This window comes from Phocoena sinus, chromosome X, assembly GCF_008692025.1.
Source record: "Phocoena sinus isolate mPhoSin1 chromosome X, mPhoSin1.pri, whole genome shotgun sequence".
In the NCBI taxonomy this organism is placed as follows: domain Eukaryota; kingdom Metazoa; phylum Chordata; class Mammalia; order Artiodactyla; family Phocoenidae; genus Phocoena; species Phocoena sinus.
In genome coordinates, this window is record NC_045784.1 from 46,745,889 (window position 1) to 46,757,919 (window position 12,031).

Here is a 12,031-nt window from a genome sequence, read left to right on the forward strand (position 1 = left end):
GGCAGAACACGGAGGGCTAGGAGGAGCAGCCCTCTCACACTACCCTGACCCCATGACCACCAGCTTCACCTCCAGGTAATCAAGAGGCAAGAAGGTCTCAGGCTCCCCACGCTGCTCCTTGATATACTGAATACAGTCCCGGCCTGTCTTCTCTGAGTCCACGATAATGGCATCCATGTTCTTACCCAAAACCTTGGTTACTGCAATCTGATACTTCTTTTGTGTGGGCTGGCAGAGGTCAATGAGGCGGCCGTACTAGGGAAAGTCAGAAGAGAAAAGTGAAGCATGAGGCTTTTGGGAGCTGGCTTGGGAACCCCAATTCCCAGCTTGGGAGGGGGTGGGAGCAGGTCAGAATTTCTATCAGGAACACAGCCCCCACACTACGGAAGAAAAACCTACTCTGGCTTTAAAGCAACACCAACTTCAGGCAGTCATGTCTGAATCCAAAAATCATCTTTCTAAACCTCACTCTTACCATTTCACAGACCACTGCCACCCCAGGCATTATGCCAGAGACCCTATATGCATTATATCAAATTCTCACAAACACCCAGCAAAGTAAATCTCTTTGTTCAGTTCACTTCCCCCATGTCCCCCAAATCAATCATGGTTCCCTAAGAACTATCAGATAAAGGGTAAGATCTTTAAGGGCAGTGACTGAGCCTAACCCCTCCTTATCAACTCCCCAGCAGTGTCTATAGGAAAGATCAAGAAATAGTTGTGGAACTCAATTAAGTTGAACCCAGGGATGGAATTACAGCAATAGAGGAATAATATTCAGGGAATCTGGGGACTCAGGATTTGGTTTAAGAGGCCAAGAGATCTGATAAAGCCTAGTGAATGAGCTGGTTGTTACATGCCAAAGAAGCTCATACTGAAGCCTGCACAGAGCTACTTCCTGGGAACTAATTCCTGCCCTGTGTCCCCTTCCCTTCCCAAAGCCCTCTCCAGTTTCCCCACCTCCCACAAAGGAGTGGACACAAGCAAGACAATACTTTCAGGAAGATACAACTGGTGTGATGCAAAGAACACGAGGTTAAGAATCAGAACGAGTTGGGTCTGAACTGTAGTTTTTTTTTCTTTTTTTAAATTTTATTTATTTTGGCTGTGTTGGGTCTTCATTGCTGCACGCGGGGTTTCTCTAGCTGTGGTGAGCAAGGACTACTCTTCGTTGCGGCGCACGGGCTTCTCACTGCGGTGGCTTCTTTTGTTGCGGAGCACGGACTCAAAGCACGCGGGCTTCAGGAGTTGTGGCGCTCGGGCTCTAGAGCGCAGGCTCAGTAGTTGTGGCGCACGGGCTTAGTTGCTCTGAGGCATGTGGGATCTTCCTGGACCAGAGATCGAACCTGTGTCCCCTGCACTGGCAGGCGGATTCTTAACCACTGCCCCACCAGGGAAGTCCCTGAATTGCAGTTCTTATACTTATAAGCTATGCTGTTTTGAGCAAGTCATTTAACCTCTCTGACCCTCAGTTTCCCTAGCTGTAAAAATGGGATTAGCAATCCTGTCCTCACAGGGCTGCTGTGAAAATTATCTGACAGTGAGTGTGAAAGTAAGTGCTCAGGAAATGAGTTCCCTCTCCACTCTTACCACAGAGCCAGGGTACAGGCGCTTGATGCTTTCCATAATTTCTGCCTTACGCTGTTGGCGGCTGCTCTCCTGGCGGTCAATGCGTGCATCCCCCAGCTGCTCCATCACCTGGTTCAGCTCCTTATTGATCTCATCAATTCGCCGCTTGGCCATCTCCACCTCCTCTGTCAGCTCCCCCTCTAGCTTCTTCTGCTCCTCGAGGGACTGCCTACAAAGTAAGGAAACACAAGGGTTACCCTGGCTGGCCAGAAAATATTCCTGGGCGAGAGGGACTCTGTGGGTCCTGCCTGGAGAGAGGCAGGACAGGAAGGGTTCACAAGAATAGGCCTGGAAGTAAGAGGGAAGGTTACAAGGCCACATACTTGCTAGTTGTGATGTATTCCTCCAGTTTCTCAATCCGCTTCTGATTCTCTTCAATCTCCCTCAGCTTTTGCTTGATCTTGGCCTGGGAGAAAGACAAATACACTACATCACCATAGGCTGAGTAAGTTAACTCCAAGACCATGGGGCCCTGGCTCACCCCGCTCCCCATGTGCCTGCTCATCCAAGAGCCCAACAGTCACGGACAATGGGTCACTAGTGCAGGAGGCCCATTAAAAAGCAGACACACAGGGACTTCCCTGGTGGTGCAGTGGATAGGAATCTGTCTGCCAAACAGGGAACATGGGTTCGATCCCTGGTCCAGAAAGATCCCACATGCCGCAGAGCAACTAAGCCCATGAGCCACAACTACTGAAGCCCGAGCACCCTAGTGCTCGCGCTCCGCAACAAGAGAAGCCATCGCAAGGAAAAGCTGGCATACCGCAACAAAGAGTAGCTCCCACTCGCCACAAAATGAGAAAGCCCGCACGCAGCAACAAAGACGCATCGCAGCCAAAAATAAATCAAATTAAATCTTAAAAAAAAAAAAAAGCAGACACACAGATGGTGTTCAATGTGGCTCTGCTAACTGATGGGGTCACCCTGGGCCCTATGAAACCCTCTCATAGGTGTTCTACCCAGCCTGGGCTAACTTCCTCACCAATCAAGACAGGCTCAAACCAAAAAAGTGTGGGCTAGACTGCCCAGGTTTACGTCCCAGTTCTGCCACTTAATAACCTTAGGCAAATTACTTCACCTCTGTGCTGTACTTTCCTCATTTGGAAAATGAGGAATTAAATGACTGCATACATGTAAAAAAGTGTCTAGCACACAATAAGTGTTTGCTAGATGTTAGCTATTGTCATTACTGTTAAGACTATCATTACTTCCTTTTCTCTGGACCATCATTCCTAATCTTGTACGGCATGCCCACCTCTGTCTCTACTTTCTTCCGCTCTTCCAGATCCAGCCGGTCCTGGTCGGCCTTCTGGTCTCGATTGAACTTCTCAAGCTCCTGCGCCAGGGTAGCTGCTCTCTTGCTGGCTTCTTCTTTCAACCGGTGATATTTCTTCACCTGTGTCAGGGACAGGGAAAGAGGACAGGGATGACCAAGTCAGTCCATGTCAGCCCAGCGATCTCTCTACTCCCGCCCCTCCCCAACCCCACCCAAGAGCTTACCTGATTCTCCTCCAGGGTCAAATCTCTGCCCTGACTCTGACTCTCCTCTTCCATCCGTTCCTCAAACTCCTGCCGAGCTTTCTCCACTGACAGCATCTCCTTTTCCAGCTCATCCATGTCACCTTTACGCTTCTTGTAATGCTTCTGAGCATTCTGTAGGGACTTCTTGGCTGCTTCCAGCTTCTTGATTTTGTGGGAGGTATTCTCCTTGGCTTTGATGTACTGAGGCCTCTTCTGGTTCAGCTCTGAGTCCTTCTCCCTTTTGCCAGAGGGGAGGGGGAAACCAGTTAGCACTGTGGGAGAAGGGAGGGTTCCAAGGCTTTTTAATCCAAAGGGGGCCTAAACTCCAAGCCTCAGGGAAGTGCCTAAAAGAACAAGGGCCTGATGCCCCACAGATCCTCAAAACAGGGGCTATTCCCTAGAAATGCATTCCAGCCACTCTATAAGGTAAAGCTACCACCCCTGCCTCAACCCTAGCCAGGCCAGGCCCCTCAGTAACAACTCCCAAGAGTAACCTGTGTTCACGTAATCTGACTTAACCTTTTCAAATTTCTGTCCTCTAAACTTCAAGCTCCAGTTTTCCTCTTCTAGGAAGAGACTACCAGCCACGAGTGGCTTCCCATCACTTCCTCTCATTTGGCAAAGCCACCACCCCTTTCAAGTTCTCATCTGCTGAGTACCTATCTACCCGGAGTCTGAGTACTTAAATACTCTATTTATCTAAAATGCAAGTCAACAAATGTGTCTGATTCTAGCCAAAGCAAGTCAAGGGGAAGATAGAGAAACTAGTACAGGCACTGGGCTCTGGGCTCAGAGGAGCCCAAGGAAACAGCACAGCCTCTTGGCTTTCCACAAGTCACATGCCCAGGCCTGCCACTTACTTGATCTCCTTCTCAATCTGCTGCTGTTCTCGCATCATTTTGCCCAGCTCCTTCTTCTTCTCCTTCAGCTCATCCTCTACCTTGTCCATCCGCTTCTTGTCCTTCTCGATCTCCTTGTTCTTAGAGGCCAGTTCTTTGTTGAGTTTCTCGATTTCCACTTCGTTATGATAAAGTTTGAAAAGTTGCAACTGTACCTGAGCTCGCACCACCTCATCCTTCAGGCGCTGGTAGCGGTCAGCCTGTGCAAATAGGGGTGTGGAGGAAGGGGTGCATCAGTAAGGCACTGGTTTCAATTTGGCCTCTCAGAGCCCAGAGGCAACCTGGCCACCTACCTCTTCTTTTTCTTGTTTGGCCTCCTTGCGTTCAGCTGCGATGTTTTTTTTGCGATGGTAATTAAACTGCGTGTCCTCTTCAGCTTTTACCATTTCCTTTTTTCGCTTGTCATATTCCTGGGCCAGCTCCCCAGAGCGACTGATCTCTTCAAAAAGAGCTGTCCTCTCTTTGGGGTTCTTCATGGCAATAGATTCCACAGCGCCCTAGTAAAGGTCAAAACACTCTCCCCACTTAGACCCTAGCCAGCCCAGTTCCCGCTACCCACTCCGACTCAATCATTCAGAAAAAGTTCACTGATCCCTTCCCCACACTGGGTGCCACATTTCACCACTGAGCTTTGAGGACATATTCCCTGCCTTCTGAGGTACATGGGGAACAGAAGAGATAGAAGCAGAGACAACACCGTGTGTTACGTGCAGTGACAGCAGTAGCACAGAAAAAGAACTAAATGAAGCTTGAGTGTAGGAGACTGGTAGGGGTACCTATGTAGGAAGGTTTCCCAAAGGTGACATCTAAGATGAGTTTGGAAGATGGGGAAGAAACTAACCAAGAAAGTAAGAGAGGGGGCTTCCCTGTGGCGCAGTGGTTGAGAGTCTGCCTGCCACTGCAGAGGACACGGGTTCAGGCACTGGTCTGGGAGTATCCCACATGCCGTGGAGCAGCTAGGCCCATGAGCCACAACTACTGAGCCTGCGCGTCTGGAGCCTGTGCTCCGCAACAAGAGAGACCACAATGGTGAGAGGCCCGCGCACCGCGATGAAGAGCGGCCCCCGCTAGCTGCAACTAGAGAAAGCCCTCGCACAGAAACAAAGATCCAACACAGCCAAAAATAAATAAATAAATTTATTTAAAAAAAAGAAAGTAAGAGAGACAAGGTTATTTCACGTAGAGGAAAATTAATATTGCAAAGGCCTGCAGGCTAAAGAAAGCAGGTGAATTTGGGGAACTGTAAAAGCCTTAATTAGGCTGGAGGGTAGGGCTAGAAGGGAAGAGTAATGGCATATGAGGCTAGTGAGGTAAGCAAGAACCAAAGGGTGGTGTTTCATGAATGACAGGAGTTGGATTTCATGCTAAGGCAATGGTTCTCAAACTTTAGTGTGCATCATAATAACCTGGAGAGCCTGGGAAAACACAAATTGCTGGGCCCCACCCCATAGTCTCTGCCCCTATAGGTCTGGGATAGGGCCTGAGAATGTGCATTTCTAACATGTCCCCAGTTGATACCGATCTGGAGACTACAATTTGAGAACTGCCATCAGAAGGCAATGAGAAATCACTGAAATGTTTTTTTTTTTTTTTGCGTTACACGGGCCTCACTGTTGCGGCCTCTCCCGCTGCGGAGCACAGACCCTGAACGCGCAGGCTCAGCGGCCACGGCCCACGGGCCCAGCCGCTCCGCGGCACGTGGGATCCTCCTGGACCGGGTCACGAACCCGCGTCCCCTGCACTGGCAGGCGGACTCTCAACCACTGCGCCACCAGGGAAGCCCCACTGAAATGTTTTAAGGAGAGGAGAGAAAGAAACATATTTGTGCTCCCATAAGATGATCCTGGTCTAGGGGATGAACAGGAAGGGGCAAGACTGGAGTCAGGAAGCACAGTGAGGAAGCTGTTACATTAGTTCAGGGGAGAGATGATGAAGCCAGAGATGGAGCAGGTCCAGTGGGGATAGAACAAAAAGCAGGTAGCCAATAATTGTTAAAAATGCCCACCTGGAAGACGAGGAAGTTACGAGCTTTGATAAGAATGCCCAACTTCTCTAATTCCTCACTGTACTCATGTAGCTGGACCACTTTGTTGTTGATCTTGTACTCAGAGGAACCCCCTACAAGACAATGCATGAGTCAGCCAAGGGTTAGGCCTCCCTCCTACCCCAACAAACTAGTCTAGCCACCCCCCGATGCCCGTGGACCCAAGAAGAACCTCTGGCCAGCCTCACCTACCAACAATGACACGGGCAAAGGTGCGGTCCTCAGCACCCTCCTCAGAGTAGACCATGCTGACAAAGGCCCGGTTGGCAGCTGGCTTGCCCACAGGAGCTCCATGGATCAGGTCCCTCAGGGTCTTTACCCGCAGGTTGCTGGTTTTCTCACCCAACACAAAGCTGATGGCATCCATGAGATTTGACTTACCTAAGGGAGGACAGGACAAAGTAGAGGAGGGGAAGTCAGGAAGAAGGGGAGAGGAAAAGGAATAAAGGAGACATTGCCAAGAACATAAATGTTCCCTAATCACTCAGTGCACAGACTAAAAGGAGGACAAAATACTGCTTTGCCCCTGTAAAGGCTAGGCCTGACCAAAGCCCTGGATCAAAGGCTTAGAAAAACAGCTCCTTTGTAGTTACCACTTACAGCAGCCAAAAACTAGAACCCCATCTAAGGAAATGGTATATTCACAGAATAAATCATTCTACAACATTTTTTTTTTTTTTTTTTGGCCATGCCATGCAGCCTGTGGGATCTTAGTTCCCCAACCAGGGATCGAACCCACGCCCCCTGCATTGGAAGTGTGGAGTATTAGCCAGGGAAGTCCCTCTACAACCTTTGATGACATGGGAAAATACCCACAACAGGAGAAACAAGCATGATACAAAACTCAACATAGTTTGATCTCAACCAAGTTTAAAAAAAAACACACAGGGGCTGAGGGAAGGGGGAAAATGCAGAGCTGTTATTTGATGAGCATAGTCTCAGTTTTGCAAGATGAAAAAGTTCAGAAGATTGGTTGCACAAAAATGTGAATATATTTAACACTACTGAACTGTACACTCAAAAATGATTAAAATGGTAAATTTTATGTTATGTGTATTTTAACATAATTTTTTTTAAAAAGGCATATTCCTATAGTGATACATGAAGCACATAGCATCACCTATTAAGTATCTTACCAAAAATATTTGACCTGAATCTAAACAGACCTTTAGACCTACCTTCCAGTTTATAAGAAATACAGCAGTTAGAGAAACATAGTAAATGACACCATGAAGAAACCTTAAGACAAACACAGAATGTGGGATATTCTACAAGACAACTGGTCTGGTCTTTTTGAAAAGTCAATGTCTTTTGGGGAGAACCATTCCAGGATACAGAGATTACTGAGACATAAGCAAAGGCAGCACACAAACTTTGATTGGATTCTGGTTCCAAAAAAATCCCAAAAAGACATTTTGGGGAGCAATTTGGGAAGCTTGAATATAAACTGGATAACTGATGACATGAGGAAATTAATTCTCTCAGGTATGATAATGGTATACTGGTAAACAGGAGAAGAGTGATCTTAGTAGATGAATGCTGAATCCTTTAGGGGTGAAACGTCATTATGTCTGCAATTTACTTCCAAATGATTAAGTAAAACACAGGTGTAAGTTTGAAAAGTTTCATAATCAAAACTTGGGGGGACTTCCCTGGTGGTCCAGTGGTTAAGAATCCGTCTTGCAATGCAGGGGATGCCAGTTTGATCCCTGGTAGGGGAACTAAGATCCCACATGCCGCGGGCAACTAAGCCGCATGCCATAACTAGAGAGCCCACGCACTGCAACTAATGAGCCCACATGCCACAACTAGAGAGAAGCCCACACACCACAACGAAGAGCCTGCACACTGCAACGAAAGATCCTGCATGCCACAACTAAGACCCAATGCAGCCAAAAAATAAAAATAAAAAACGTGGGGAGAGGGAAAGGCATAAAAATATAAACAGTATAACAGTGATCATTTCTGGGAAAGAAAATAGGTAACAAGTCAGGGAAGGGAGAGAATCTTCTTTTTTACTGTATATCCTTTGGAATTTTCTGAACTTTATACCATGTGCATATATTCACTATTCAAATAAATAAGGTTTTTAACATTAAACATGATTATCTTTTCAGTAGTGGAGTCACAGTTTTTACTTTCTCTATTTTAGACTCAGAAAAAAATATATTAAAAAAAATTTAGACTGGGGTTGGGGGTAGGGAATAGTTTAATCTCTATAAATTCTATCTCAAGATTCCCCCCAACATGCTATCTGACCTTGAACTGAGGACCTGATTTCTAAAACCCTTCTACCCAGCTATAAAAATGGCAGCCCAGGTCCTTCCACAGAGGCAGTACAAGACAGTGATTAAGAGCTTGGGTTCTAGGGGCTTCCCTGGTGGCGCAGTGGTTGAGAATCTGCCTGCCAATGCAGGGGACACGGGTTCGAGCCCTGGTCTGGGAAGATCCCACATGCCGCGGAGCAACTAGGCCCGTGAGCCACAACTACTGAGCCTGTACGTCTGGAGCTTGTGCTCCACAACAAGAGAGGCCCGCGCACCGTGATGAAGAGTGGCCCCTGCTCGCCACAACTAGAGAAAGCCCACGCACAGAAACGAAGACCCAACACAGCCAAAAATAAATAAATAAAATTAAAAAAAAAAAAAAAGAGCTTGGGTTCTAGTCCAACAGACCAGGTTCTAATCTTAGTTTCACCACTTCTTAGCTGACCTTCCTTTCCCTTACCTGGAAAATCTGAAAAACCATGACTCATGGGTAAAAGCATCTAAAACAATGGTTGGCACATAGTTCTCTGTGGGAGTGGCAGGAGCACAGGTATAACAGGCACAGGTTCTGATCCTGGCTCTGAGAATCAAGTGTGCAAGTGATCACAACTCTTTGTGCCTGGGTCTTCTCATCTATAAAACAAAGATAATGGTATCTCCCTCCTAGGGTCACTGTGAGAATTTAAATGTAAAGTGTCCTAATAAATAAAGTACTTGCCACACAGTGAATGCTCAATAAATGGCAATCCTATCCTAACCAGGTCTGGACTCTTAGCTTAGTCTCCCTCATCACAGCAGGACTAGCACATCATGCTGACCAGGAGTCAGCCTTTTAGGCACCCATTTCCAACTTTTGGGCTTCTCTCATGCTCTCTAAGGATGGCAAGAACATCTCACAACCAAAGGTCTCCCTACTCGCAATCATTCAATATTGTAAACATTTTTATAACAAGCATTATGACCTGAACAATGATATAATGTTTCAAGGAATGTCTTCTTTGGGGCACTCCGTAGACCAGTGATGAAGATACAAAACAGAATAAACGTTAACATGTAGCAAGTGTCTACTATGTGGCAGAGAGAAATTCACTGAGGGGAATCAAAGAATGCCTTGTGGAGCTGGGCACTGAAGAATGGGGTCGGATGTAAGCCTGACATCTACTCGAAGAATGAGGAAGAAGGCGGTCTCTTCCCCCTCCCCCACTTTCCTTTGATTATAAAAATGTAGCTCAGCTTAATCCTTGGAGCAGAGCTCCCTCACCTTCCCACTTGTATCCCTCACAAGCATCCTATAAATCTACTTCTTGCCTGTCAAAAAAAAAACACAGGGTACGGGAGGGCCAGTCAGACCAAGGGCCTTTTCGGAATACCTGGGTATACAAATTTACCCATGTTGAGGAGACTGAATGCCAAGAGGTGCATCTCAGCTCTTTCCACAGGGGCCACCACACCAAAATCCTAAGAAACTGCAGTGGAACCCCAAGCATTAGCCATCTAGGCCAGTAGTTCTCAAATGAGGTGGGGGAGGGTGGAGTGATTTTGCCCCTCCCCCCTGGGGACATCTAGTAATATCTGTAGACTTTTTTTTTTTTTTTTTTTTTGCGGTACGCGGGCCTCTCACTGTTGTGGCCTCTCCCGTTGCGGAGCACAGGCTAAGGACGCGCAGGCTCAGCGGCCATGGCTCACGGGCCTAGCCGCTCCGTGGCATGTGGGATCTTCCCGGACCGGGGCACGAACCCGTGTCCCCTGCATCAGCAGGCGGACTCTCAACCACTGCGCCACCAGGGAAGCCCTGTAGACATTTTTGATTGTCACACCTGGAGGGGGTGGGGGGGGTTGCTACTGTCACCTAGTGGGTAAAAGCCAAGGATGCCACTAAACATCCTACAATCCTAAAAGCCAAGGATGCCACTAAACATCCTACACCTTACAATGCCACTAAACATCCTAGTGGGTAAAAGCCAAGGATGCCACTAAACATCCTACCAGGACGGACCCCACAGCAAAGCATTATCTCACTGGAAATGTCAATAGTGCTGCTGTTGAGAAACCCTGCTTAAAAGAGAGCCATATCTAGGCAAGACTCCAGGGAAGGTCATCAGTTACAGCTACTTCAGCAAGAGCAGCCCCTCAGGCCAGAAAGTGATTTAGCTAGAACACCTCTGAGGTGAAGGAACACAGCAGGATTCCAAACAGACCTCTAATGTCCGTAGATGGGAGGACTCCATGGTGTATAATTTAGAGATGGGGAATTTAGATATGAAATGGAGGCCTTATCTGACTACCCTTTCTTTCCTCCTTTCCTTCCTTTTTCTTTCTTTTTATTTTTTCTCCCAGTTTTAACAAGATATAACTGACATACAACACTGTATTACTTTCAGGTGTACAACATGATTCTGTATTTGTATATATTGCAAAATGGTTGCCACAATAAGTTTAGTTAGCATCCATCACCTCACAGTTAATTTTTTTCTTGTGACTTTTTTAAGATCTACTTTAAAACATACAAAATATACAATACAGTATTGTTAACTAATGACCACTCTTCCTAAAAAGCCATCCAAGTCACTCTATCACATCACTGTATCACATCAATCCTGCACAGCACTTATCACAGCCGAAAAATAACTTATTTCCTCCTTTATTATCGTCTTTCCCCTCTGGAATGTAAGTTCTCCGAAAGCATGGCTTATTCTGTTCTCCGCTGTTTCCACAGCACCTTGACTGAATAACTCCTTATAAAGCAGTAAGCATTCAATAAATTTGACGAGCGAATGAGTTCTGACTTTTGATGGTTTCAGTGGTAGGAAAGGCATGCCTCGAATTCGAGGCATCCCGACCTCTCAGTTGAGGCCGGGGAGTCGAGACCCCAAGCACTCCGGAGACGCGAGCACGGAGTCCGAAATTCAAAAGTGCCGCCTCCAGAGAAGAGTTTTTAAAAGAAAGGAAGAAAAAAAAAAAAGGAATTGGAGTGTACCAACGCGAGGCGGGAGGGGGCACTGGGATGCAGCAGAAGTATACCGCTTGGTCCGGAGGCTACGGGAGGGCCACGAGCGGTCCTACATCTGCCGGGGGGTTCAAACAATGCGCGGAGGCCGGATGCAGCTGCTCCGGGGAGGAACTGCGTGGCCAGCGACTGGCAGCCGGTTCCGGACGCGCCACTTTTGGCTGCAGGGGGCAGTGGGCGGGGTAACGTACACTTCGGCCCGTACCACTCGGGCCGGGAAGGGGGTCGCACAAAGAGCGGGCAACTGACACCTGGGGAAGAGATTCGCGTCAGAGCACCCGAGCGGGAAAAGCGGGTCCAGGTCGAACCCCTCAAGAGGGCAAGGAACCTGTTAGGGTTTGCGACATTTCAGGCTGCACAGGCTGGATTGTACTACTGTGCTGCCGGATAGGGGGCTCCAGGCTGGGACGTTAAGCAGGGCCGCAGCCGGGTTTATCTCACCAGAGCCATTGGGTCCAATGATGGCGGTGAACCTCTGAAATGGTCCGATAATCTGCCGACCCTTGTACGACTTAAAGTTCTCGATCTCAATCAGCTTCAGGAAACCCATGACCGTGGCGGCGCCGGCGGCTGTTAGAAAGGCCGCGCCGTACGCCCGGGAACTAGGATAGCCCGCGCGGGAAACACCGCAGTGCAGGCCGGGCGGACGGCAAACCTCGCGAGA

At 47.9% G+C, this 12,031-nt stretch overlaps 1 protein-coding gene across 4 annotated transcripts in view; it reads right to left on the reverse strand.

Moving 5' to 3' along the window:
- SMC1A (structural maintenance of chromosomes 1A) overlaps nt 1-12,028 on the reverse strand; it is a 32,734-nt gene extending 20,706 nt beyond the window's left edge. Inside the window, exons 1-10 of one of the 4 annotated variants that reach the window (XM_032619159.1) lie at nt 11,809-12,028; nt 6,286-6,474; nt 6,055-6,167; nt 4,343-4,546; nt 4,011-4,249; nt 3,130-3,388; nt 2,885-3,025; nt 1,953-2,035; nt 1,591-1,798; nt 70-255 (exon numbers count right to left, since the gene is read on the reverse strand). In XM_032619159.1, coding sequence (XP_032475050.1) covers nt 70-255; nt 1,591-1,798; nt 1,953-2,035; nt 2,885-3,025; nt 3,130-3,388; nt 4,011-4,249; nt 4,343-4,546; nt 6,055-6,167; nt 6,286-6,474; nt 11,809-11,917 — 1,731 coding nt within the window. In that variant the 5' untranslated portion in view covers nt 11,918-12,028. Of the gene's footprint in view, nt 1-69; nt 256-1,590; nt 1,799-1,952; nt 2,036-2,884; nt 3,026-3,129; nt 3,389-4,010; nt 4,250-4,342; nt 4,547-6,054; nt 6,168-6,285; nt 6,475-11,337; nt 11,494-11,808 lie in introns of those variants that run through there. The other 3 variants (XM_032619160.1, XM_032619161.1, XM_032619162.1) reach the window with 3 other exon arrangements.
- Nucleotides 12,029-12,031: the final 3 nt, after the last annotated feature.